This window comes from Cyprinodon tularosa, unplaced genomic scaffold (genome assembly GCF_016077235.1).
Source record: "Cyprinodon tularosa strain WSP-4 unplaced genomic scaffold, ASM1607723v1 ctg412, whole genome shotgun sequence".
Lineage (NCBI taxonomy): Eukaryota > Metazoa > Chordata > Actinopteri > Cyprinodontiformes > Cyprinodontidae > Cyprinodon > Cyprinodon tularosa.
Window position 1 is genome coordinate 374,003 of NW_024039133.1, and position 26,945 is coordinate 400,947.

General features: G+C 37.1%; 3 protein-coding genes across 3 annotated transcripts; 2 read left to right on the forward strand and 1 right to left on the reverse strand.

Annotated features, from left to right (window-relative positions):
- Positions 1-812: 812 nt before the first annotated feature.
- LOC119792176 (zona pellucida sperm-binding protein 3-like) lies at positions 813-3,321 on the reverse strand. Its single transcript, XM_038298677.1, has 8 exons — positions 2,910-3,321; positions 2,725-2,840; positions 2,543-2,646; positions 2,297-2,468; positions 2,098-2,215; positions 1,937-2,022; positions 1,270-1,343; positions 813-1,020 (listed from the first exon to the last, which is right to left on the reverse strand). The coding sequence occupies exons 1-8, from the start codon at positions 3,306-3,308 to the stop codon at positions 947-949; spliced, it is 1,143 nt and encodes a 380-aa protein (XP_038154605.1). The 5' UTR covers positions 3,309-3,321; the 3' UTR covers positions 813-946.
- Positions 3,322-4,944: 1,623 nt separating this feature from the next.
- On the forward strand, positions 4,945-8,383 carry bola3 (bolA family member 3). Its single transcript, XM_038298679.1, has 4 exons — positions 4,945-5,109; positions 5,180-5,303; positions 7,262-7,350; positions 7,776-8,383. Exons 1-4 carry the CDS (start codon positions 5,050-5,052, stop codon positions 7,836-7,838), a joined length of 336 nt encoding a protein of 111 aa, XP_038154607.1. The 5' UTR covers positions 4,945-5,049; the 3' UTR covers positions 7,839-8,383.
- A 1,168-nt stretch (positions 8,384-9,551) lies between these two features.
- On the forward strand, positions 9,552-26,407 carry vat1l (vesicle amine transport 1-like). The gene is made up of 9 exons (XM_038298683.1): positions 9,552-9,837; positions 10,406-10,535; positions 10,653-10,868; positions 11,055-11,197; positions 19,680-19,783; positions 20,400-20,455; positions 20,539-20,733; positions 24,879-24,962; positions 26,125-26,407. The coding sequence occupies exons 1-9, from the start codon at positions 9,623-9,625 to the stop codon at positions 26,221-26,223; spliced, it is 1,242 nt and encodes a 413-aa protein (XP_038154611.1). The 5' UTR covers positions 9,552-9,622; the 3' UTR covers positions 26,224-26,407.
- Positions 26,408-26,945: the final 538 nt, after the last annotated feature.

Sequence of the window (26,945 nt, forward strand, 5' to 3'; positions counted from 1 at the left end):
GGGACTGTAAAAGGTACAAGCTGCAGAGAGAGATAAGCTTCCCAATCAAACCCAACATGTCCGTTTCTCTTTAAAAGGTGAAAAATGTGGTTCTGGGGTTTAAGAAAATACAAAGACATTTTTGATTTTTTTCTTCCTTTCCTGTCTAAAATATAGTCTGATCACACACAAAATAGAAAATATTTAATGGTTTAGCTGTAATATATAGCCTCAGGCTAGTTTAAAGTCAGATCCACAAAACATCTGCAAAAGCCTACATAAAGTGTCAGTTGGAAACAGTGTAGATTTGTCCCATTTGCTACCATCAATTGGACTGTTTTTGTAGATACGAAATGAAGGCCAACTTCTACATCACTGGGAACAAAAGCATGAAGCTACCCTCAGCATGGTTATGCCATTAGTTTCAAGTCTCAACATTTGCCACCAATGCTGAAAAGCTTCTCTAGAGTATCTGCCCCCCCACCAGGCATTTTCTAAGTACTTTGCTTCACTGAGCTTAGCGATTTTCAGTCTGGAATAAATTGACTAGTTTATCCTGTTCTACCATCTAGAAAAAAAAAAAAAAAAAAAAGAAAAAAAAAAACACATTTTGTTAATACTTGCTTTACTGGACCAGTTTGAAAACAAAGCCAGAGTTAGAAGTTTTCAAAACAATTGGCCTTCAGAACCTCCTGCTTTTAGCTGAATAAAACTGAAACCGTGGTGGAGTATTTTTAAGCCAACCAAAGTAAGATATCATTGCTGGAGGCTGTAAATGGAATGACCAATCATCCCCCTCCCAAAAAGAGTGCAAGAACACCAGATTGGACTTTCAACAACTGTTTATTTGGGATATGGGCTCAGAACTTATTTCATAGGCATTCAGCAATTTCCACAATAAATTCATAGCTTTGCCTTCATTGTCATTTTACAATGCCAGGATAAATGTGGTGCTCAGAGTATAGTTTCACGATTCTTCCTTTGCCAATCTCCTGGGATTTATTATCAAAGGGCCTAAAGTCAAGGTGTCACAAAGGTCATCTGAAAGATAAAACAGGTAAAATTACTGTTCAGTTGGGGCAAAAAAATAACCGACATGTCCTACTATCCTAACAAAGACTTTTTATTAATTCCCCACTTTTCATATCTTAACCCTCACCCCAAGGCTAATCATTGGTCCCCACTATGTAGATTATTCCTGGGAAATTGTCCAAGAAATATTTAGTACATGACCGCACTCACGCTACTCAGTAGATTACATTATTTGGTTGACCTCACCAATCCACTTACCTGTAGACCTTTGGCTAATGCAGGTGCTTTGGCAACACTGACAAACATCATCAGTACCATCCACGTTCTTCCAGCTGAAAAACAAAAAATGCCATTTATGACAATTTATTAAAGTAGCAATATTGGTTTTAGTACCTGGAAATTTAATCATTTAATAATACTGGCAAACTCCAACTGCAAGCCAGTGCCTTTAGATTGCCACAAACCCATTGAATGCAGGTTTCATTGCTGCAACACACTGGAATTCAAATATGTCATGATTCTCAAACTTAAAAGAAGACTAGAAGGGGCTAAAGAGTCTCAGCCACTTTGTTTAAATGACAAAAGCAAGCATGTCCAAGTCCTTGAGAAATATTGATTTTTCCTTAAAGTTGTGGCACATCAAAACCTTTAGATTTACAGAGGTAGTTTGAAAGTGTGAATAACCGGACTCCATCAGTATCCAGAGTTGACTGGCTTTGTAGATTAGGCAAAAATTTTAATCTGTGGTTTTATCCCCAGTTTTAGTCAGACCAGTGTGAAATTTCTGTTGCCATACCAGCCAGGAATTAAGCTATATTGAAGTAAACGGTAGAGTTGTGAATTCTATTAGAATGTTTACAAGATGAGCATTTAAATATTCGCATTACATTTTTTGTAAGTTAGCAGAAAATGTAACCAAACCCACCTCGAATGCCTGTAATTGCAGATCTTGTTTGTTGGGCTGCTCTTCCACAACTGGCCTGTAGCTTTAACCTCACAGGTTATAAATATCTGTGGCAGAGAGGAAAAGTCAACTAAAACAGTCATTCCACATTGTTGTCAGTGTAAAACTAGCTAGTTCCTTACAGTGTTCCTCGGATCATTTCTAAACAAGAAAGCGTCAAATTGGAGCCGAAGCAAACTGGGCTTTGATCTGGCTTGAAAGACTGAATTAAGACCTCCATCTTTAGCATCAACAAAGCAGCTGAGAAAATAAAATCATGTTTTTTAAAATTTTGGTCAACATTTAATCCCAGGCAGCTTGAGAAACTGGGTTGGATTTTACCCATGGTTATCAATGAAATAGTATCTGGGTGCTGATGTGTAGTCAGGTGTCAGAGTCGCAACACAGAAGTCGATGAATAGTTTCCTTTGATCTGGACCACTGTATGAGGCCTCGAGGTGCACTGGGTCACCGAGGTAAAAGGCATTCGTATGCTTCTCACCTAACCAGTCATCTGTTTGCAGAAAAAATAAACATTAAATTTTACGCAATTATTAAATACACAATACATTAAAAGGCAACACAGACCAGTTTTCAGCTTCAGAGAAATAGGAGAGCTTCCCATAGGAAACTTTAATGAAGCGGAGGAGGCTTGAGCCTGCTGCTGTGAAGCGCTGCTTACAGTGTGGGTCCTAAAAAACAAAAAGCTACAGTATCATAAAGAAAAAGTCAGGATTTTTTTTTTTATTATTTGTACCAAGACAGGCTACCTTTTATAATGGCAAGAAACGGGAACCACAGCTTCCGTCATCCTTGTAATGCCATGAGAACCAACAGGTGGAGATAGCATCAGGTTGTTCGAGTAGATCATGTCATCTCGAGATATCTAATGACAGAGAGTTCACCAACACCAAAAGCAACATAGGGCGGACAACAAAATGAGTGAGCAGCTTACTGTTAACTTGGAGCCACAGTCATGCAGTTCGGCCTCTATGACATATTCTCCATCCCCAGCATCAACAGCTTGGCACCGTTTGTTCCTCCAGTACTTGGCATCTCCCAGAAACAGCTCCTCTGGGGAAACTAGGCGGCCATTGTTGTAAAAATCAGCCTGGATTAAAATTATCATGGAAACTTCTGTGCACTGCACACGAACTGTGGGTCTGTCACTGGGCTTTGGTTTGCTGTAATCTCCCAGATTGACAGATTTGTATTCCCTTCCTTCAGCATCAATCATTGGACCTTCTTTTAAAGTCCTTATGGCATCCAAGACTCCAAAAAGGAAAGATACCAACAGCACCAGAGACCTCATTCTGATCTTGGGATCAAACAATTCACCCATGAGGAGCTTCATCTGAAACCACACAGTGAGATACTGTGTATTGCTTGGTAAATTCCTCTCTGATCTTATATAGAAGAATCAACTCAGCTGGTGAGGACAGCTGAAAGCAATCAGAGATCAGCTGACAGAGAAGAGGGGAAGCATTTACCAAGGGGAGATTGATTCAGTACATTTTTCAAACACACACAAACACACACTTTGGGGTAAATGTAGACATGTGCCTGCTTAAAATAAAAATGATTGGAGTTTAAATGAAAAAGGAATAAAGACTGATATATATTAAAGAAACTCATATTATAACTACCTTAAAATATATTCTGATGGTTATAAGAATTTAAAAGGACGTGTGGGAATAGGAATATACATACCAGAGTTTAAAATATACATTTCTAAAAGAATATTAGATCAACTATCTGTTATCACAGCAGAAATTATGAAAATTATACAAAGTTTACAATGGGTAGAAGAGGTTAGACCAGACAGGGTGGTGGTCTGTACAGATTCCAAAGTAGTTTTATAGATTATTCAGGGAGAAGGAAATGATAGAAAAGATTTAGTATTAGAAATCAAGCACAGTCTATTTAGATTATATACGAGTGGCATTGATATTTGGTTATGATGGGTCCCAGCGCATGAAGCTGTAAAAGGCAATGAAAAAGAAGATATATTAGCAAAAAGGGCTTTAGAGGGAACTATAACAATTACAAGTCCTTTTGGGAAAGGGGGAGGTAAATTGCTTATTAAGAGTAAAGAAATGGAAAAATGGCAAAAGAGATGGAATGAAGATAAGAAAGGAAGATGATTATATAAGGTACAAAAATCAGTATTAAATAGAATCATTAATGAGAGAAACAGAAGCGAAGGAGTAATAATCAGATTAAGAGTGGGTCATACCTATTTAAATGACAATTTATATTTAATAGGGAGGAAAAATAATGATAAAGTTAAGGATGTGGAGAAAAAGAAAATGTGGAACATGTACTGAAGAACTGTAAAACTTCTGAACATGAAAGGGAGAAATTAAGAAGGATGGTTGGAAGGAAAGGCCAAGAATTGAGTCTTAAAGGAATATTGGGAAATGAAAGAAATTTAAAGGATATTCACAGATTAAGGAAAGCATTATTTATTTATCTACCCATTTTTTTCCATTTTCTGACACGCTTTATCCCAAGTGGGGTCGCGAGGGGTGCGGGTGCCTTTCTCCAGCTTTCTACAGGTGAGAGGCAGGGTACACCCTGGACAGGTCGCCAGTCTATCGCAGGGCAACCATTCACACATACTCTCACACCTATGGAGAATTAGAGAAGCCAATTAACCTAACAGTCATGTTTTTTGCACTGTGGGAGGAAGCCAGAGTACCTGGAGAGAACCCACACATGCTCAGGGAGAACATGCAAACTCCATGTAGAAAGACCCCGGGCCGGGAATCGAACCTGCAACCCTCTGCAAGGCAGCAGTGCCACCCACTGTGTCACTGAGCAGCCCGTTTATTATCATTCTCTTATTTTAATTATTTATTAATCTACAGTTTACAAAATTGAAAAATAGAATTTGGTGTAAGGTAATGTTGCTACACACACGTACAGTAGGTGGCGGTATGCACCTTAAAGTTGCTTGCGATCCGCCATAATAGAAAAGAAGAAGATAACACAATACGTAATTTCCTTGGGACGGTTGTTTGGGGGACATGACTTACTGACTGGTTGTTGTATAGTTATCTAAACATCTCTAAAGTGACTCTTCTTTATCCAACATGTTGGCCTGGAAATGTCTCTGTAGCGGCACTATATTCAGCGGCTTTCGGAGCAGCCCGGTACCAAACATTTGGAGGAGTTGTTGCTCTTATTGCTTCTAGCTGTAACTCCTGCTCTGTGCCTCCGCAGGTAGCCGCTGTCTGTCAGCTGCAGAGAGGATTTTCCTCACAAACTGATGGCGAGGAGCGAATCGCTGGGATACTGAAGCAGAAGTTCCCTCTGGCCTCCAAGCTCAAAGTAGTGGACATATCAGGTAGGACTAAACCCCCCTTTAGACTGACTGCATCATGTTAAATAACCTGCTAGACTAATCTGTCCTCTGATCATCTATCCTTCCACTGGTGACACTTGTGAAGGTGAGGAAAATCAATGTTTTCTGCATCTATACACTTAAAAAATATATGGGTTGAAATAAATACCTTATTTCCAGAGGCGTAGCCAGAAACTTTTTATAAGGGTGGCCAGGCAATAACCAATGTACACTGAGGGGGGGCCGAAAGCGGATAGGCGCCAGAACCTCAGGGTCAGGCCAAAGATATAGCCTTTGCTAACAAATAGACGCTTATATTTAACCATCCAAGCTTTCTAGATAAAAGATATAGTGGATAAAATACTTCCAGGTGTAAGTTCTGGGGCAAACATCTTTACCACTGTCATTACTTACCTACTTTTATCAATAATCATTCTGCATAAAATGTATATTTACAAGTACTAATATCTACATAAATTGATTATTTAATACATTTTTATTAAAATGTTATTTATCTGTGATTTCACTGAAGACTCCTAGATGACTTGCAGAGAAAGATCATTTTCTCTTTACCCCATATAACACAAAATCTAGTTTTGAAAAAGTGTATAATTAACCACTGTGTTTTTGTTGTCAAATTATGAATACATGAAAAAATAGTAAGTAGTAGGGCTGGGTGTTTTAGCCAAAGTCCTGAATCGATTAGATTTTGATTAATACAGTTCTAAATCGATTAATTTCGATTCAATCTGTTTTTACAATAATGAAAGTGGTTCAACTATGTTTCAAAATACTCATGTATTTTGTTTTTTTTCTGTCACATTAAACACAAAGTGCAAACTTGTAAATCAGACAGTATAAACATGAGATGTGAACAAAACTGTCTCAAGTGTGATCTTGTTTGTGAAAAAGTGAAGCCTCACTCGAGCGAGCAGACGTGACACAGCAATCCATGAAGTTGCTCCAGTCAGATTACTTTTCCTCTTATAAGAAAGGTGCACATTCATCCGTTATCTTATAAATGTATCTTCAACCAGTCTGTTTATGTCTGCCTGTTTATCCCCACATTTATCTATATGCATCCCAAAAAATGTGTGTTTGAAACAACATATTATTTTAAATCCTTATAAAAGTTATTTTAAAAAGCACAGGCGTATTGCCATGTTTTAAATTATTTATAACGATTTTACAAAAAACTATTACAGACATATTTTGAAATATAATTTACATCCTGTTAAACCAAAGAATATCAGTACAGATTTCTGAAGCATTTTCAAATGTGGAATAATATGATGTTATGAAGGATATATTCATTTGAAAGTTCTATAAATAAGGAATAAGATTTTTAATGATTAGATAATGCGATACCTGTTAGCTGAGACATGTTTATTTTCCACGATTGCACTGCTGCAGTTCAGGACATTGAAAGACACATAACCGTAGCAATTTATAATGTTTTCTTCAATTTAAAACAAACTTAATTCAATCCACCCAGTTTGATCAGATCTATTGATATGACCATGCAGAGCTTACTAACTTACAATGTTGCATATACTCTGAATACCATAAAGGAATAGAAAGGTACAAATTAGACAAACAAAGTGAAAATATCTCTAAATATCCTGTTAATCTCTGCTTGATCAGACTATGTGTGCATGTGAGAGGTGTGTATATAAAGCCCAAAGCATCAAAAAAGTTTTAACCCCACAGCCTTTTGGTTCCGCTCGCCATCTCAGAGCTTTAGAGTGAAACCAAAGCTGTTTTGAATCTAAATAAAAAGCAGCCCAAGTTGCTTATAAACATGAAAACTGATGAGATAATATTTTTGTATGAAAATTGGCCTATTTGTCATTGTCAGATTATACCTTAATGTTTTATGACAGGTAATTATTTGTTTAATACAAGACAATTCCTCTCTTTTTACATACGACTCTTGTTTTTGTCTTCCTGCTGGTGTTTAGGTGGCTGTGGGGCCATGTATGAGATCCATATAGAATCCAACGAGTTTAAAGGAAAAAGGACCATTCAGCAACACCAGTTAGTCAACCAAGTAAGTTTATAGCTGTGGCAGCATCAGGATAAATGCAAACCCAAACCTTAACCTAAACCACAAGAAGTCCATGCACTTTGATGAATCTAATTAGAATCAGAATGAAATACTTTGCAAGTATTATTTTGGATAGAACAATTGATGTGAAGAACTAAAGGAGTGGTTTAGATGGAATCTCTTTATTTTTTTGTAAACATCTCCCTCTCAGGGGTAAGCCCCTCCCTGACTCTTAATGAAGAGTGTCGGCTCTAAGCATTTTTGGCATTTTCAAACTGTAATCAAACTGTAGTCTATATCCTTTTGGCAATCACATCTGTCAGCTCTTTAGGATTATTCTTATAATTTGGCAAAATATTAGGTCTTAAAGCATTATCTGGTTGCTTTGATCAGAGTTTTATTCACTATGTATCATCTTTCCTTCACAGGCCCTGAAGGAGGAGATCCAAGGCATGCATGGCCTGCGAATATTTACTAATATCCCAAAATAATGAGGAAGAAAGACATTACCTTTCTCTCCTGGTTCTCAACCTTTTTCTGCTTTGTCACCTGATAAGACTGTGCAGACTCATCATGCACAGTGTATTATTCACAAACCATATTAAAACAAACAAAGCGTCACCGGCAGATATGTAGTTCCATGTTGGTAAAGTGAAAATCTGAAAGACCTGCACAGAAAGATGTACTAAGTTGTTTTTTTTTTAAAGAATGTCTTTTACTTGAGATTTAAAACCAGTTACAGCTGTAATACGCACAACATGACTTGGAAAATGTTAGATGATGATCAAGTCGGTATTCTCCCCTGTTGGGGTTCTCTCAGGATTGTCAGTGATGCTAGTGGTGGTCATCACAAGCACCTGAAATGGTCTAGAAACCCTTGCTTTAAGCTAATTTTCCTGCAATGTGATCACAATGTATGTACAGTTCCATTAAAGCTGATTTATTTTAAAAAAACAAAGATGTGTTACACAAACTGTATGCTCACGTTCCGGATGGAAGTAATAAAAAGCAGTGGCTTTACATGATTAATAACCAATGTTTTTTTTTTTTTTTTTTAAACCTTTGCAACCATCATTACTACAATTCACAAAGGCCAAGCCAAATCAACAGGTGAGGCCAGGTAAATGCAGCTTTCCTCCACAGACCATGAGGCCGATCACAGATTCATTGATCCAGCAAATATAGGAGATCAACAAATAGCCTAAAATAAAAAATTTCCTAACTGCTTCTTTTAACCGAAGGTCATAATTTAAGTATATGCTTGTAATTTTCTAAAATGAACTACTGTAAAACTAAAAACTAACAGTGGAAGTCAATATAGATCATGATTTATATTACGTTTGTTTATTTGCATTTAGTTTCCTCTCTGGTGTAGTGGGGGACTGAATTCTAGTTGCTTCAGGAATGGCTTCTGATATAAAAACTTTGTCAAGTAGCAGAAACCGTTTATTTTTTTGTTGTTATAAATATTCTCTTCACTTGATATAAAATTTTGGTTCTACTTCATTTATTTCCTCGTTTAGATTTTTATTAGGTTGTAAATGTTAGTTTGTGTCAATTTTTACATTAAGTTTGGGAGATTTGCCTTTGCAGCAAAAGCTATTTATCTTTTTGTGTCACACATCCTGCCAATATAAATATTCTCTTCCCTTGATATTACATTTTGGTTCTACTTTATACTCTAAACATAAATATAGATAAGTCTGATAAGATTTAGAATGATTTATGTTAGTCCCTAAACAGTAAAAAAAGAGAAGATATTGTGAGTAAATGTGAATTAACTTCACACACATTACTTAAGAATAAGAATGTAAAACATGATAAAATTGTAATAAAATGTTAATATAATGCCTGTGTTTTATTTTAATTCCATGAATTACTTTTTTATGAGTTAATTTATTTCCTCTTTTAATTTTTATTAAGTTGTAAACGTTAGTTTGTGTCAATTTTTACATAAAGTTTGGCAGATTTGCCTTTGCAGCTTCGGAAAAAGAAAGTTTTATGTTCAACTTTCCACCGATAGATGGCGCACTACATTCTTCAACGGAGGATGGAATTCTAATAATAAAAGAAATATATATGTATATATATATGTTTTTATTAATCACCAAAGTTATAAACTTTAGTCTTTTTCTAAAAATCAAACACAATAAATTTTAGAAATATTTTTTTTTTTCATGTATGGCTGCTTATTGAATAGTGACCAAGCTCAGAATAACGGCTCCCCTCATCACTGTGGAGAATCAGGGAGGACAGAGAGCAGCCGCTCTCCAACATGGCTAAAGAAGGAGCAGATATGACAGAGGAAACCGAGTATATGATAGACAGAAATGCGGGTAAAGAGGCGCTGAGCGCTGAATCACCCATCAACGCCAAAGAAATGCGAGCTGTGGTCCTGGCAGGTTTCGGAGGTCTAAACAAACTCCGGGTAACCAAGAAGGCAATGCCTGAGCCCCAGGATGGTGAAGTGAAGATCCGCGTCAAAGCATGGTGAATATCACTACAGTATACCATCTATTAGATCTATAGAGTGTCTTCTATGTTTTATTTATCTATGATTGTTTATCCAAGTCTAAAAGCTGAGCAGCTGATGGGAGAAATTCTTAGTCATGAAGCTACAGGTCTTTTTTTTCTTGGCTGTCTGAAGCCTGTTCATTAAAAAAAAAAAGCCTACATTTTTTTTTTATTTGATGCATAATTTTAAACTTAAGAATCTGTTTTTTTCCATTCCATCCTCTGCAGGTCTTTTCATTTCCTATTGCAGCTTAGCCTCTGCCAATGTTGGCAGACAGACAAATGAAAGAGCATTTCATTTTGTTCAATACAGCACTACATGTGTGGAATCTGGCCTTGTGTTCTCAGTGGATAAGCCCATGACTCACTGCTAGTCATAATGAAAAGTGTAGCTCTAGGTTAACCTTGCATCTTTTAGTAGCTCATATTAAATATGCCATTTAATACCTAGATGTGGGGGGAAAAAAGACTCCATGAAGACAAGGGTTTCCTTTTCTGAATTTTGACTGTAAGTAATTTGCTGACAGTTTATTTTGTGTTGCAGTGGCTTGAATTTCCTGGACTTGATGGTACGGCAGGGGAATATTGATAATCCTCCAAAAACTCCCCTTGTTCCTGGATTTGAGTGCTGTGGAATCGTGGAGTCTGTGGGCGAAAACACTCAGGGATTTGAGGTCAGGATTTGTGCCACATCCACCAAATATATACTGTATCGGTAAATCTGGATTAATCCTATATTACAAGAATCTGTTTACATGTTTGCTTGAAAAGTTTTTGCATGTCTCTCTCAGATAGGTGACAGAGTTATGGCGTTTATGAACTATAATGCCTGGGCTGAGGTGGTTTGCACACCGACGGATTTTGTTTACAAGATGCCTGATGAGATGATGTTTGCAGAGGCAGCAGCCTTCTCTCTGAACTTTGTGGCTGCGTACATTATGCTTTTTGAAGTCGCCAGTCTACGGGAAGGAATGTCGGTTCTGGTCCACTCAGCTGGGGGTGCAGTGGTGAGTTCACTGAAATAAGTCAAGCCCCTTCATTCAACAATAGGAATATAAATGTACCTTAAAATTAACACAAATGCAGCTGCTATTAAAAAAAAGTAAAATCCCACTGCTCAGTTTTATGGAAACACATCATTTCCATTTGTGACAGATTTCCTTAGGCTGATAAAAACCTGCTCTCATTTTCAGGGACAGGCTGTGGCCCAGTTATGCTCCACTGTACCTAACGTAACTGTGTTTGGGATCGCTTCCTGTTTTAAACACTCGTCCATCAAAGACTCTGTGACGCACCTCTTCGACAGGAACACGGACTACATACAGGAAGTCAAAAAGTAAGCATGCAGGGTTCATTTCAAATGTAATGTCTGAAGATTCAAGCGGAAGCTGTCAGGTAACTGATACAATACTGCAGACGTTGCTGTGGGCACAGGGCTACTTGAGGATGCAGATGTTACCCGTTACCTTATTTGTACTTGAGTTGCAGTGGTCCCCATGGCAACTATTACTGGCTGCTTTCAGAGTGCTGTGGCTTTGTGTAGGTCTGGGTGGAGGTCTGCTTGGGGAGCAGCTGAACCAATTAGGACCGGGCAGTGATAAATATTACTATGAACATGCTGTCTGCTTGACTGCAAATCAAACAGGCGCTGCTGCCAAAGAGCCTTAGTGATGATGTCTTTGGAAAAATCTTTTAAAACGATTAAACGATCACAAGGTTTCTAAAGTTCTTTTTTTTTTTAAATACCTTGCAATATGTTAAGAATTTTCTGGAGATTTTATTCCTGCTGATAATATTCAATTATTAATAACTTTAATAACATAGAATATGCTGTAATATATATATATATATATATATATATATATATATATATATATATATATATATATATATATATATATATATATATTGTACTGAATAATTTTAGCCGTTTTAGTCATATCTGGTGGATTATGGAAAGGTGTCTGAAGTTCGGAAAAAGAGGATTGTGTGCATGATTTAGGTTGAAGACCTCTCTCAGGATCTATGCAACCTCATTACTGAATGTCAAAGTTAGCACTTCCTCACAAGATTTAGTCAGAGGATTTATTCAAGATCAGTGACCACATACAGAGATCTAAAAATTGAATTAACGGCTACAGTTTTTTTTTAAGCAAACAATAAATAATGCTCTTAGCCATGGCACTCTTGATGTATAATACGCCACCGTTAAAGGATAATATGTTGAAGTGTCAAGGCTCAGAGCGGAAGACCCAGTATTCAGACAGACAAATATATCAAAAGGCGTTTATTAAAAATGAGGGATTTGCAGTAAACAGTTAGGGTGTCTAAGGCAGGAACCTCTGCAGGAAGAAAACTCAGGTTTAACTGGTATTAAAGTTCAGTCCATGCCTAGAGCACGAGGTAGATTCCAGCCAGTTAAGATGCGACGGATGCTGCCCAGAGAGTTCCAGATGTCGAAGCCCCAAAGATTGACGAACAGGTAGGAGATTAGAACCGAGCAGACGAAGGAAGGCAGAATAATCCAGAAGGTGAAGCCAAAGCTGGTGTTGAGGAGGTTCTCAGGAGTCTGGGCTAGAAGATCAGAGATTCGAAGAGATATCGAAGGGAAATCCAGGACAGTGTCAGGAACCAGATCGAGGCACGGCAAACAGGCAGAAATCCAGCATGAGTCCAAAGACACGTCAGGCAAACAGATCAAAACAGGAACAGGCAGGCTTAGAGGTCCAAAGGTAGAACACGTCAGGATCAGGCAATTAACATCAGCTAGAAAGCTCTCATCAGGGACTCGAATAATCTGGCACTGATGCCTGGAAGTAGGTTGGTGTAATAGGGACTGGAGCAGGTGAAACAGAAGATTGGTAATGAGAAACTGGGCGGAGCAAGGCAGGTGAATGGATTGAGCAATCAAGCCAGTATTAAAGCGCCAAGATCATGACATTAAGCTTATAGAATGTTTTCTGATGTACATTAGGAAAAGTAATTGAAACACAGAGGGAAAAGAAAGTCTGGTCATATGAGACCCCAGTTTACCTAAATGCTTTGGTTAATACAAAGCACAAACACTCTAGGGAGAAATGATTGCACATCTCTCCTCATCCGCTTACCGATGGTGGGGTCAGTAGAGGGGAGCGTCATAAAATGTGGCGGGAATCTGTGAACATAGCAAAGGGAACACTTTGTTAGAAGGAACCTTAAAACCTTTAAGTAAATCTTAGATATTACACGTGATACACAGTTTCAAGGTTGTAAAACAGTATTTTAGCAGTTAAAAACAAGATACTCTGGCAGTTCATCGGGTTATAAAGGATCTTTGGTAGATTCATTTCCTGCATCTTGAAAATGTAATTGTTCCTCTTTTGTAGATAGTTCAGGCCTGATAGTTCTTATATCTTTCACATTTCTTATTTTTAAATGTTATTATTTTCACAATGATGTTTAAGTACTACACTTAAAGTCCACAACAAAGACCACCAGACACTTTTAAAGACTACTTATCAAGATCTCTTTAAAGCATTACACAAAACTTTGACTTTTAAATTAAAGTATCGGGAAAACAGAAGGGACCTTAAGGATGTGTTTTTATAGTATTGGATGTGTTTTTTCCATTATGAAAAAAAAAAAGTTTTAAAAAGCTTCAGAAAGAACTGATGTTTTATACTTTTCAACCCACCTATCAGCGTTGGTTGTGGATTAGTCTGCTTTTCATCTCTGGCCCTACACATTCTTCCCAGGATCAAGTACAAAGTTCAGTTAAATTAGTCTTTTTACAAAAGGCAAAAACCATGAGAATCACAAGACCACCAGCAAGCTCAGCAAAGCAGGTTCTCCAAACTATTAAGTCAAGAGAAAAGAATGTCAGAACATCCTGTATTCTCTTCTATGCCCACTCCTTTAACAAGTATCACTATTGTAGATTTATGTCTGATAATACCTTAAACAACAGCATTTTTTTTACTCATTCAGTGTATAATGTTGTGGGACTGCATATCTCAGTATTAACGCCGTAGGCAAAGCTACAGAGATACGTGGGTTGTAGGCTGCAAGTTTTTCCGACAGTAAATCGCAAGAGAGTAAATGATCATAACTTACGAATCCATGATTAGACAGAACATAAAGTCTCTCCACAGGATGAATCACAGGCTCTATTTATGGACTCCATTTTGCCCTTTTGTATTTAATCTTCACTGTCAGAAACAAGAGTAGAGTAACCATATCCAATCACAAAGTTTTTTTTTTTTTAAAGTCAGAGCCAAATCCTCATCGTTTCTTTTGCACATGACCTTTTCAACACATGTACAGTGGATCTGAAACAGTTAGTCAAATAATTGAGAAATGATTCAAAAGAAAATGAACTTACCTGCACAGCAAATTAGCTTAACTAGTTATCAGTAAAGCTTTTAGCCTTTTTAAAATAACATTTTGATCTGAATCTAACAGTAATAAAAAAAAAGAAAAAAGTTCTTGCTAGTGCTTAGAATGAGATTGACAATTTAGTCTGTTAGCTCAAAGTTCCTAAACATATTAACTAAAAATAATATTAATTCTTACCTTATTTCTGCTCAAAAAATAAAGTAAAACACTCCAATATCACATCCTAAAACTGAATGAATGAAATATTCTCATTAAATACATGTTTTGTTACAAAGCTGGATGTGCTGACAACAAAATTACACAAAAATCAATGGAAATCAAAAGTATTAACCAATGGAGGCCTGGGTTTGGAGTCACACACAAAATTAAAGCGGTAAACAGGCTAATCCAACTTGTATTCCATGTCTTTAACCCTTTAAAGCCCGATCCAAGAATAAAAAAAAAAAACAGAAAATTACTTCTTTTTGGTTTGAAGTCCTTATTTGGCCTTTTAACAAAATATGTAAAAAGAAAAAACAGAAATGCATTTTTGATCTTAATAATTTATTACCATGCGATAAGTCAAGATTATTTTTTGTGTAGTCTTCTGCCCTCTGTTATCAGGTATATCTGATTGTGTACAATAGGATTTTGAGCAAAGTTTTTAACATTAAATTATGCAAAAGGTGTCAGATGCAAAACATTTCAGAAACCGTATTTATCAAACATGATACATTTGGCATTACAGGGTTAAACTGGTCAAAATAATGTTAAGTATTGTGTGTGGTTTCCATGTGACGGTATTACCTCCTTACAATACCTGGTTATGCTCCTGGTGAGGTGGAGGATGATTTCCTGAGGGATCTCCTCCCAGACCTGGACCAAAGCATCCACCAACTCCTGGACAGTCTGTGGTGGAAGATGATTATAGTGGATGGATCAAGACATGATGTCCCAGAAGTGCTCAAGCAGATTCAGGTTTAGGGAACAGGCAGGCATGTCCATAGCTTTGACTCCTTCCTCCTGCAGGAACTGTTGACACACCCCAGCATCACCCTTTATTTTTTGCATTTTTCTAGGGTTATTATAAAAGCTTGTGTTGTTAGTTGCAGTTTCCACTTTCCGACAATTTATGGTTTGCGTTCGAATTTATGGGATTCGTTCTCCGAAGGCCAGATTCAAAGGCCGATTACATAGCGTGGCGCTGAGGTCTGGTCAGATTCCAAGACTCCTTGTTATGCGTCCTTCGTTTTTTGCCTGATTTAAAGGATGGGTCCAGTTTATCCTAACTATCCTTGGTTATCCCAGGATTCATTGAGAGACCAAGCAAGCTGGCTGCTCTGTGTTCAGAGGAAAAAGGTACTTGGCACCGAACAGGGGTGAACATTGGAAGTTCAGTTTAATATATTAAAAGAATGTGAATAGCTCCGTCTGAAATTAATGAAAATGGTTGTTTAAATGGTTATTGAGTCAGATATGTGGCGGATAATGTTTAAGTTATCTAAATATTTTTATCTGTTATTGTGTAAATGGGTTTGGCTTTAATTTAAGGACAGATTCTAATATATCTGCAGTGTGAGGACCATAAATCTGATAGGATTTTTATTTGTTAATTGCTGTTTTGCACAATTTCTTTAACTAGGTATTTTTTGTTGTTGAATTTAAGAGATTGAAAAAGCCACGGCAGGCTGGACCGGTTTGAATTCATAGCCAAAACTCTTCACGGACTTCCAAGGATCCAGTCCAGATAAACCATATCCTTGGAAGACGCATCTTATAAATTCGAAAGCAGCCATGAACTTGCTACTAGAGCATAGTCGACTAAGCAATGATGGGATCTGAATTTCAACTTGAGTAGGAAACCAAATGTAGCAAATGTAGTGGTGGAAAAAGACATTGAACCAAGGTCTTTATTTAAGATAAATGTTTATTTCTAATTCAATATAGAACAACCTTAACAACACAAAATTATTATCCGTTTTAATTTGAAATTTTCCATGATCAAAAGTTATTTTAATAGCAATGAAATTAAATCATTTTTGGTGTTATCTGGGTATATTTACCTGCACACTGACATTTGGAAACAGCCTAAAACAAACCACTTGCCATTCATACTTGAACATAAGCAGGAGAGTGAGCTATTGTCTATGACCATTACTGTGCAATTTGACATGAAACACACTTGCCTGCAGGGGCGGATCTAGAAAAATATTTATGGGGTGGCAAGAGGGGGGCAGGAATTTTTGAGGGGTGGCAACGTATGAAATTTGTTTACACTAAATTTAATCGAAGTTATCACAGTTTGGTGAGAATATTATGTACAGTAAGTGTTTCATTTGAAGCAGTTCATATTAGAAATACATCGTACAATGTGTTCTCACTTAATAGGAGATAGAAGAATGATAACACTACTTCTAGAGGGGCATTATCACAGGAAAGGTATTAAGGTAAGACACAGGTGCTGAGTCGCAGATGTGTGAGATTGACTGTCAGAGAGGCAGCTTTGCAGCATTTGCACAAGAAGAAACTATAGAAAGAAAAAGTTTCCTATCAGAGATCTATGGACTGAGCTGCACTAAAGTGAGCAGAACTACACAGTAGAAATAAATGGGTCACGGCACCCGAACAAGGTACTGGACATCTATGTAATGTTTACTCTGAACACACATTTACCCTATTTGTTCCTCAGTAACTTGACATACAGCAGTTAAGGCAACATGAAAGGGACATTTCATGCATGGAAATATGCTGCAGATAGAGCTGCTGGATCAATAAATCAACAAAAAGACAGGTACTGTATGTTACAAGCCATCAGGTTCCCCCCAGGATGCTGTGCCTCCACGACTTTTTAAAGATATTTTACCTAGCATAGGGCAGCCTGTTCTTGCAATTATAAATAGCAGTCTGTCCTCAGGTGTGGTCCCTGCTAGTTTTAAACATGCAGTAGTGCAGCCACTGCTTAAAAAACCTGGCCTTGATCCGACTGTTCTGGCTAATTATCGGCCTATTTCGAAGCTGCCTTTCCTTTCTAAGGTTTTAGAGAAAATTGTGTACTGTCAGCTGACACAGTTTTTAGATGACAATGGCATTCTGGAGGTTTTTCAGTCAGGCTTTAAAACTCTTCATAGTACAGAATCTGCTTTAATAAGAGTTTTTAATGACATTCTTCTTGCATGTTATTCTGGTCACCATGTTGTTCTGATGTTACTTGACCTAACTGCTGCCTTTGATACAGTAGACCACAATATTTTAATATCGCGATTACACCACATTGCTGGTATTGATGGCACTGTTCTTAAATGGTTCAGGTCTTACCTGGAGGAGAGAACTTTTTCAGTGAATATTAGTGGCTCTAAATCATCTGTTGCTTCAATGTCTTATGGTGTCCCACAGGGCTCAATTCTTGGCCCACTGCTTTTCTCTCTTTATATACTGCCTCTGGGTTCTATCCTTAGGAAACATGGGATTTCTTTTCATTGTTACGCTGATGATTGTCAGATTTATTTGCCCATACAGCAGCAGGATGTACATTCAATCAAACATCTCCTGGCATGTCTAGGAGATATTAAAGCTTGGTTGGCCTTGAACTTTTTAAACTTTAATGAAAACAAAACAGACGTGATGGTGTTTGGACCCAGTGGCTCTTGTGAGTCCTCCTCTGTTGACCTGGGACCTTTGCAGGTATATTTTAAACCTGTTATTACTGATCTTGGTTTTAAGGTGGACAGTGATTTTAAATTGGACAGCCAAATTAGAGCCGTGGTTAAGTCCAGCTTTTATAATTTAAGGCGATTGGCGTCAGTGAAATCTTTTCTTTCCAGGCAGCATTTTGAAACACTGATCCACGCTTTTGTTTCAACTCGATTGGACTACTGTAATGCACTTTATCTGGGAGTCAGTCAGTCGCTGCTCTCACGTCTGCAGCTAGTACAAAATGCTGCTGCACGACTTTTGACAGGTACTCGAAAGAGAGAGCATGTGACCCCTGTCCTGGCCTCACTTCACTGGCTGCCTGTATATTTTAGGATTCATTTTAAAATTCTTATGTTTGTTTTTAAATCATTGCATAATCTTGCCCCAGCTTACCTCTCTGAGCTTCTTCATCCCTACGTACCCCATCGGTCTCTCAGGTCAGCAAATCAGCTGCTCTTGGAGGAACCGAGAACAAAAAGGAAGCTCAGAGGGGACAGGGCTTTCTCTGTTATGGGCCCCAAATTATGGAATGACTTACCTTTGCAGGTCAGAGAGGCCCCTTCTTTGCCCATTTTTAAAGCTCGTCTTAAAACCCATCTATTTTACTTGGCTTTCAACACCAGTGGGATCTAGTTTTAAATTGTATGTTGTTTGCTTTTAAACTGTTTTTAAATTATTTTTATTATGTTGTGTTCTTAAACTGTACAGCACTTTGTATCAACTGTGGTTGTTTTAAAGTGCTTTATAAATAAAGCTGGTATGGTATGGTATGGTACATCAAAATCTCCACAAATCTGAAAAGAAGCAACATAAAAATAAATTTTGCTTCCAATCTGTAAAAGTACAAAACATTTTGTGAGTAGGTTCATACAGGTCATTTCTGGATAGTTTCATATTATATATACAAAAAAGAAACAACACTGCTTCATATTAAGCAGGATTCACACCAGTATCACATTTTTAAATTTACTTTTAACACTTTTGGTTTTATTAAAGGAAATATCAGACTTTCTCAGGTGCCAAAACAAAACATAGCAGCTCTGTAAAGGCTCACCAGAGAGCATAACATAAAGTTAACATGACTATAACAGCTGAATGCAGCGATTTCCATGTTGCTCAGCAAAACGCTTCACACATTTTTTTAGATCCAATGCCTTTGTGCGTTTTGATTTGAGTACAACCAAACTTGATCGTCTCTTTTCTGTCATAGTTGACCGCAAATATGTCTTTATGAGGCTGAGACGTCAGGCCTCACTAACATCATAGATAGAGAAATAACGTTCTGCAACCTGATTTTTATCATCTCAAAATCAGCATTGCAGCTATGCTAGCACATTGTGCTTTCATTATGATTTCATTTCTCGATAGATAGTTTATCAGTTTTTACCTGTTTCATCCCGTGTCTCCTCTCCCCATGACCCCTGGGTACCTCGCTTTGCCCCATTCGGTTTTCAAAACAATCAGTCTCAGACAGTCGCTCTCGCGTCATCTCGTGCTGCATTCACTGCAGTCCGACATTGGAAATTAGCGGTCGTAATTCTCAAATTATCCATAATAATAATAATTAATAAGCCTCGCCACCCCTACCGCCAACTGGGGTGGCAGCAGGGGTGGCAAGGCTGTCATTTAGGGTGGCAGTTGCCACCCTATGCCACCCCAGTAGATCCGCCTATGCTTGCCTGGAACCAAAAATGGACCTTTACAGCTTCTTGGGGGTGTTTATCATGGAGCTGTATTTTTTTAATGAACTTTGTTTTTGCTTTGATCAACAGGATGTCTCCAGATGGAGTTGACATTGTGCTGGACTGCCTGTGTGGCGAAAACACAGGGAAAAGCTTGAGTCTGCTCAAGCCGCTGGGAACCTACATCCTCTATGGTGAGGGCAATGCCTGAGCAAGTTTAACATGTATATTCAATGTTTCTGTTGGGTTTTCTTTGGAACACACATACTGGCTTTTTAATATGATTTGATTAAATGGATGTTGTCAAGGTAAACCTCTAAGCGAGGTATGATATACTACATAGATGATCTTCAAACGTTTCTGGAGAATTTTGTTTCCTTTAAAATGATCATTTACTGAGATTGTTATAATTACAGACTTACTAATCTTTCCTTTGTGACTTTTTTTGTCAGAATTTTTAGATATTTTAAAAAAAATTTAATACTTTCCATCATGCATATATTGGAAGGGTTAAGGGTGTAGAGCAGTACCGCTGGTTTAAGTGTCTCCTTAACCTTTAAATGTGATGCAGCATCATTAACGGCTGCTATTAGGTGATTTAATTGTCTGTAAAGACTCATGCATTTAACCAAGTCATTAGCAGGTCAATTTATTAGCTGTACTTGTGGTGAACATATGCAGAGGCATGTTTGCATTGATCTAAAGGTCTGAGGTGTCACCGACTGTTCCTCCCCTGCCTCACCCTCCATGAGTCAAAGCTGCCTGTCATTGACCACTTTTACAGGAACGCTTTTATTTTGGTTTTTACAGGCGCATCAAACATGGTGACTGGGGAAACAAAGAGCTTCTTCAGTTTTGCAAAATCTGTGAGTCAGAGAGACATTTTTAAACCACCTATTGTATATAGATAAGTCCTTCCTAAATGTATTTTTTCTATTTTATTCTTCAGTGGTGGCAGGTGGAAAAGGTGAATCCAATTAAACTTTATGAGGAGAACAAAGTTATAGCGGGATTCTCTCTCCTCAACCTTCTCTTCAAACAAGGAGGATGTCATCTTGTAAAATCAGTGATGGACAAACTATTGCGTCTCTATGAAGAGAAGAAGATCAAGCCTGTAGTGGACTCCCTGTGGGCTCTGGAGGAGGTAAAGACCTGCAGTGACCTAAATATGTAGAGTGCTTGATAGATTTAGTCAAAACAAGAATATCCAAGACTATGAGGAAAAAAAATGGTTTGATTCATCCATGTAAAAATCCCTAAACCTTAAGCAGCATACAGGACATATAACAGTAACATAACTGTCATTTTATTCCACTTTTCTGCTTTTATCAGCAGCTAATCCATAAAGCAGATGGTGCTGAATATATGCATGTGCAAAGAAGCCCATCATTCCTGCAGAGTTCACAGTCTTTGCATCAGGTTGCAGCCGTTCCCTCTGCACATACATACCTACCTATGTAGTTAATTTGAAATAAAGGTAAAGGGGGTTTGTTTTAATTAGTTTTATTAGAAAACATCCATATTGGTGCCTTTAAATTAATAAGAAGAGGTTCATTTTGAGATATTATTAGAAGGTTTCAAAACCTTTTGGTTTATTTTAAATACAATAAACAAAATCATATTCCAACAAATTTTGAACAGTTAATTTGAAAATTATTAGCTTAAAAATCAAAAGTCAATGAGTCTACTTTCTGTGATAAGTCTGACTCATTGGCCCAGTCTGACTCACAATAAACCCTACGCTCTTCTCTGCAGTGCACTTAAGTGTTTCAGTGTGCAGGTTCCAAGCGTGCAAAATCTGGAGAACTGAGACAGTACTTGCCAGTGTGACAGTGTGAAAGGACCAAACCTGTTTTACATCTGAAAAGTGATTTTAAAACTGCAACAAGAAATTATTTTATATTTAAACCTATAAAGTAAAATATGAGTCATTCATTTTACTTATTTTATTTATTTATTTTTAATGGAATAAACAAGTGAAATCCCATCAAAAATATTAGCCAATATCTAAGGTGAGGAGAGGACACAAAAATACTCAGTTTAATTTACAAGAGCATCTTTGGGCGAATATGTATAAAAAGTATTAAAAAATATACACACATAGCATATTTTCCTTATAGTGTCTTATGGGTGCATTGTTTTAAAATAAAAGGATTAACTAAAAATAATTAAAAACAACATTTTAAAAAGGTGTGGCTACGTTTTATTTACAACAATGGATATTTGAAAATCCAAAGGACGAACTTAGACTGTCAATGTAGAATCTATGAGCCAATTTAGAATTTGAAATATTATAAATCACAGTAAGCAGTTGACTATTGTAAGATTATTTCCTTTTTAACTGAATAAAATTCATAAGCATCTGGTGAACGAATCTCTTCTTTAAAATCATTTGAGGTTTGTGGATGATTTAAAGGGGATCTTTTGCTTATCGAGATCAAACGACAAGACACGGGAGCCGGATCATCACCGGGATTCTGCTTTTTTGCTCTAAACATCACATGCAGCAATGAGTTGTGGGCAATACACTTCACCAAAGTCAACTTGCTTAGCTCAAGTGTGCCTCAAGGGCACATAGGTGGCAGGGCAAAAGACCACTCTGGAGAACCGGGATACAGTACGCATTCAAACCCTGAGCGGGAACACGTTATTTGAGAACGTAAGGGTGGAAGTGCGGATATTTGAACTGAGCCATTATAGTTTTAGCTTGTTGAGTAACAGCTAATAATTTCCCCTTCTTCTTCCCCCGTGCCAAAAGTTCCACCGGCTCCCAGCAGATCGATTTTTATGTCCTCCAGCGTTTAACCATTTATTAACAAAATTGCTCTCGTCTTTATGATTCTTAAGTTATGATGTAATTAGCCATTAACATTGAAATGTTTTCCCTTAACGGTATACATCTAAATGTACCATTACAGGTGAGTTTAGACAGACACATTATTTCGATCGGTTTCAATGATGAAGAGGTTTATACAATGCATTTGTAGATAAACCTTATTTATATAGCCAGAAGCTCTAATCTCTGTATCCCCAGTCAAAGAGCAAGGGAGATGCTGATGAGCTGACCATAGCATCAGATTTTTTATTTCTCATGGGAAACTTCTAATGTAGTGTTGTCATTAAACACTGGCAGACTGCTCAGGGCATTCACTGCAACCATTGCCCATGAAGAATTTCATTAGAAGGCTGGATAGCGTGGGATGTTGTGTCAGGCCTCACTAGTTAATATGGGTGAAGGAGAAATAATTGGACAATAGTTTATGTGAGGTTACCATGTTGACCATGGTAACCTTTTTTCTCTGGACTAAAACACTGAGGAGGGTGTGTTTAAACAAAGCAACATACTAAGAGATTTTCTACCAGAATTTATTTAGCTGATAAGATACAGTCTTTTTTTCTGGAAGAAGTGCTACCAAGCAGAAAGAGGTGGACACATTTTAACCTAATTTTGCTCTTGGCCTGGTTGTTGCTTTTCTGCACTGAACATTTGTGGCACAGTGGCTGCAGACAAAGAGGTGTTTTTAACTGTAATGAGAAAACAAGATATGTCCTCCTTTTTGTACACAATTTTCTACTTTAATGAGGAGCAATGAGGTTAAACTGTGCTGCTTTGACACGATAGGTAGAAAATGGAGATTTATGGTCGGCCCATCAGGGTAAAAAATTACAAACACAGCTGTTTCCTTAATTTAGCTTTTCTTCATGTAAACTTTAAAACTTTCTAAAACATGTTGAATCCTATTGATGAACAGATGAAGACATAGTCAAAGAGAAAGTTGGACAGGGGTTGTTAGTGGTCTATTATTTTAGGGATTATCCTTTAAAAAAATCAGATTCAGATTAAAAACTGTTTCGTGTCACTATTTAAACTATTTTGGTGCTTTAAATAGCCTTATCATGAAATATAAGATAAACACAAAAAACATATATTTATCCTAAAATAAAACAATAAACTCAATTTTTAACCCTGATCAATTGACATAGATATGTTTGTACATCATCTGCCGGCAGTTCATGCTATCAAATTGGAATTTTGAATATTCCGTCATAACTAAAAGTCTAAGAGAAGCAATGTAATAAATAGTGTCATTAGTAAGACTTTATATTTGCACGTCCATCAACTTGGTATCATGCTTCTCCAGCTTTAGCTCCGGTTTCAGTGAACATTCGTAGTTACATTGTATTTGACCTCTTTTCGAGTATTTTTTTTATTGTGACATAAAATAATTTTCACACTTGATCTTCCGTTCATCCTACTCCTATTGTTGTAGACTCACTTGGCTTTATTGCTTCTGACAAAGGCTAAATTTTTTCTCATTTTTTACTCATTGCACGCATGGGTAATATCATACCGGTGGTCACATTGTCTTTTTATAATAAAAACACACAAGAGCACTTTGATTGCTTAAACAGTAAAAAAAGAAGGTGTAAAACACAGAAATAAAGCATAATAAGCTACCATACCATGCTATCAGTTTGAGCTGCGGGTGTAGAAATTCATAAAGTTATCAAGTGACTATTCCTCTTTAAACAAATATATTCACTGTAGCGGTTGTTGATCATTCAACCATTCCAAGTTTAAATGGAGCCAAGATGCTACAGCAACAGTGGCTGCACTTCCCTGTGTGTGGTTACTGTTTTATATTTTGATGCTTTGATTATTTAATATCTGGAGAATATCTAACAAACTTTTTCTAAAATAAAGTATTTCAGCTTCAGATCTTATATTCACCATATAAACAATGACTTTAGATAATCAATTGTAATCCCCATCGAACCTTTCCTTTCTCTTGCAGGTAAATTATGCAGATTAATTCCAAATCCGTTACATGAAAACTTAAGCACAGTTTGAAAGCGAGTTTGTGGCTTTTGAACTATAACCGCACTATTTGGAAACTATATTCTGTATCTTCCCGGTCTCTTAGTTTCTAATTACTTTCTGGGCTCTGCTGTTGAATTAGACAGAGATCTGTGTCACTAGTTTGCAGCAGCATCCTGCAGAATGAGGAGCAACTTAACTGAAGGGGGATGCCATCTACATAAACAGAACAACTTCCAGAACCCCTAAAACCAAAATAATAATCACAAGCAAACAACAGCCTAGGCAGATAAAAAGATGAAAAATTCTAGAGGAAAAACGTTCAGTTAAAACGGACAATAAAAAGATTTTAAAATGCATTCTTAATGATTTTGAAACCTTTAGCTTTTTGAAATCTTTGCAAACCTGGAGGTAAGAAATAAGATGCTTGTCTATCTAAAAGAAAATGTAATGAACTGAATTTCTTTTAGGTGAAAGAGGCAATGCAGAGAATTCATGACAGAGGCAACATTGGTAAACTCATTCTGGATGTGGAGAAGTCTCCTACCCCTTTGGTAAGATCATCGTCTCTACTGATTTTACTCCCAACAGACATGGTTCTTTTGTGCTTCAATTTGTCCGTTAAGATTATTTTGGACCTTTCAGAGTTAATACTTGGCTACATTTCTACTCTCGCCTAAGCAATGGGTTAACCCACATATGTCAAAGTCAAGGCCTGCGGGCTGGATCCGGCCAATCCCTCTGCCCCTTGCTCAGCAGCGTGTCTGTCTCTATCGCCTGCAGGATCAGCTCCCCTCTCATTCTATCCAGCCTCTGCTGACACCTGCGCGCAGCAGTTGCAGAGTGCAGTTGGTGCACTCCACCTCCTTAGACAACAGACTTCAGCCAAGTGTGCTTGGATTTTTAAAGGGGGAAAAGCAAAAACCAAAACAATCCAAACATAATTTATAATCAATGCACTTTCATTTATGTATTTATCTTTATAAATGCATTCATATAATACAACTTTCTTAACAATATTGATATTAATTTTTATTTTATTTATTTAAACAATGTGTTAGGTTCAATAGGCTATGTTCATTTTAATATGTTTTAATAAACATTTAACCAGTCCAGCCCTCGGCTTGTAGCAAATTTGTTTTTTTGGCTCTTGGTGTTTTTAACTTTGACATCACTTACTAGCATCCTGATTTATTGGAATATAAATATCTTTACAGATGCAAGACAAACCTAGAGACCCAATATTTTCTAAATAAAGTAGGCCTTTGCAAGAGATGTCAGATAGCTGCTTTAGCTAAATAATGATGACAAACATGGGACAGAAGGTTTATTCTCTTGTTCAAATTCTATCAGAAATGATTGAAGGAACAATACCAAAGGCAGAAGAAAACAGTTAGTGAATTTATTCAGTGATGCTATCAATTATATTTCAGTACACAACCAGATGATATGAAATGTTAAAACAATGGAGCTGCTAAAAAGTTTTGTTTTGACATTTATAAATGTTGCCATAACTGTTTTCTTCCATCCTGCTGATGTCTGTGACAGACATTTATGTCAGACCAGAGCATCTCGTATCATTTAAATAGGAATATAGCCCTCAAATGGAGTTGTTCCTTATTAGGGAGCAGTTTTGTACCACCAGATGTCAGCTCACATTTGTTTACCCTAGCTCTACAGAAATTCAGCCTTTGATGATGATTATTTCACTGCTAGATGGCCAACGACAGCACAGAGACCAGTGAAGCAGGAGAGGAAGAGGAGGATCCTGAAGGAGATAATGACAGCAAGGAACGGATGCCTTTTATCCATTAGTCGCTGTAAGCCACTGCTGCTCACCTAGAGACTGAATAGATTCACCAGAGGAACCTAACCCGTGTGTATATATGTCTGCATGTCTTGTGTGCATGTATGCATTTGTTTTTGTTTTTTTCTTTTTCTTTTGTCTGTTACCTATTACTTGTAATTAGATTTGGAAAATAAATATATCCTGTTAGTAGTGCTGGAGCAATTCTAAAGCAGTACCTTACTCTCTTTTGTTTAATGAGGTAATATCTTTATTTTTGTGCATTTTGTATATGATAAATTATCTGCCAACAATACATTGGATTATATACAAATAAGAAAGCAAGCAAATGCATTGAATCTGTCATATTTAAGCACACAATTGTAAGATTAACTTGAAAATTATGGAAATTTATATTTCTGTTTTAATAGTGTTACCAGAAACACAGAAAAAGTTTTTCACCCGTTTAAAGTTCAAGTTTTTGTCCCATAAAATATGAGACAATGATAAATATATAGTTTTAAATCGCTTTATTTCAATCCCGCTTGAAAACGCATTTATAAGGGAGAACTTGAAATTCCAAAAAAGTAAAAACACAATCATCTGGACTTTGTTTCCAAGTTTGAAGACATTTCGCTTCCCATCCAGGAAGCTTTTTCAATTCAAAGTGTCCGAAATAGTGTTGAGTTTGAGGCTTTATTGAGTGGACCAAAAACAAAGCCTTGTTTCGGCTTAGAAAGCATGCAAACTG

Excerpts from the sequence above, each read along its gene's own strand:
- LOC119792176 (XM_038298677.1), bottom strand. The coding sequence starts at position 3,308 with ATGAAGCTCCTCATGGGTGAATTGTTTGATCCCAAGATCAGAATGAGG. Across the intron at positions 2,647-2,724 it reads GTTTCTTGCCATTATAAAAG|GACCCACACTGTAAGCAGCG; the intron begins GTAGCCTGTCTT and ends TTTGTTTTTTAG. Across the intron at positions 1,344-1,936 it reads TGCAATTACAGGCATTCGAG|CTGGAAGAACGTGGATGGTA; the intron begins GTGGGTTTGGTT and ends TTTGTTTTTCAG.
- bola3 (XM_038298679.1), top strand. The coding sequence starts at position 5,050 with ATGTTGGCCTGGAAATGTCTCTGTAGCGGCACTATATTCAGCGGCTTT. Across the intron at positions 5,304-7,261 it reads CAAAGTAGTGGACATATCAG|GTGGCTGTGGGGCCATGTAT; the intron begins GTAGGACTAAAC and ends GCTGGTGTTTAG. Across the intron at positions 7,351-7,775 it reads AACACCAGTTAGTCAACCAA|GCCCTGAAGGAGGAGATCCA; the intron begins GTAAGTTTATAG and ends TTTCCTTCACAG.
- vat1l (XM_038298683.1), top strand. The coding sequence starts at position 9,623 with ATGGCTAAAGAAGGAGCAGATATGACAGAGGAAACCGAGTATATGATA. Across the intron at positions 11,198-19,679 it reads TACATACAGGAAGTCAAAAA|GATGTCTCCAGATGGAGTTG; the intron begins GTAAGCATGCAG and ends TTTGATCAACAG. Across the intron at positions 20,456-20,538 it reads TCTTCAGTTTTGCAAAATCT|TGGTGGCAGGTGGAAAAGGT; the intron begins GTGAGTCAGAGA and ends TTTATTCTTCAG.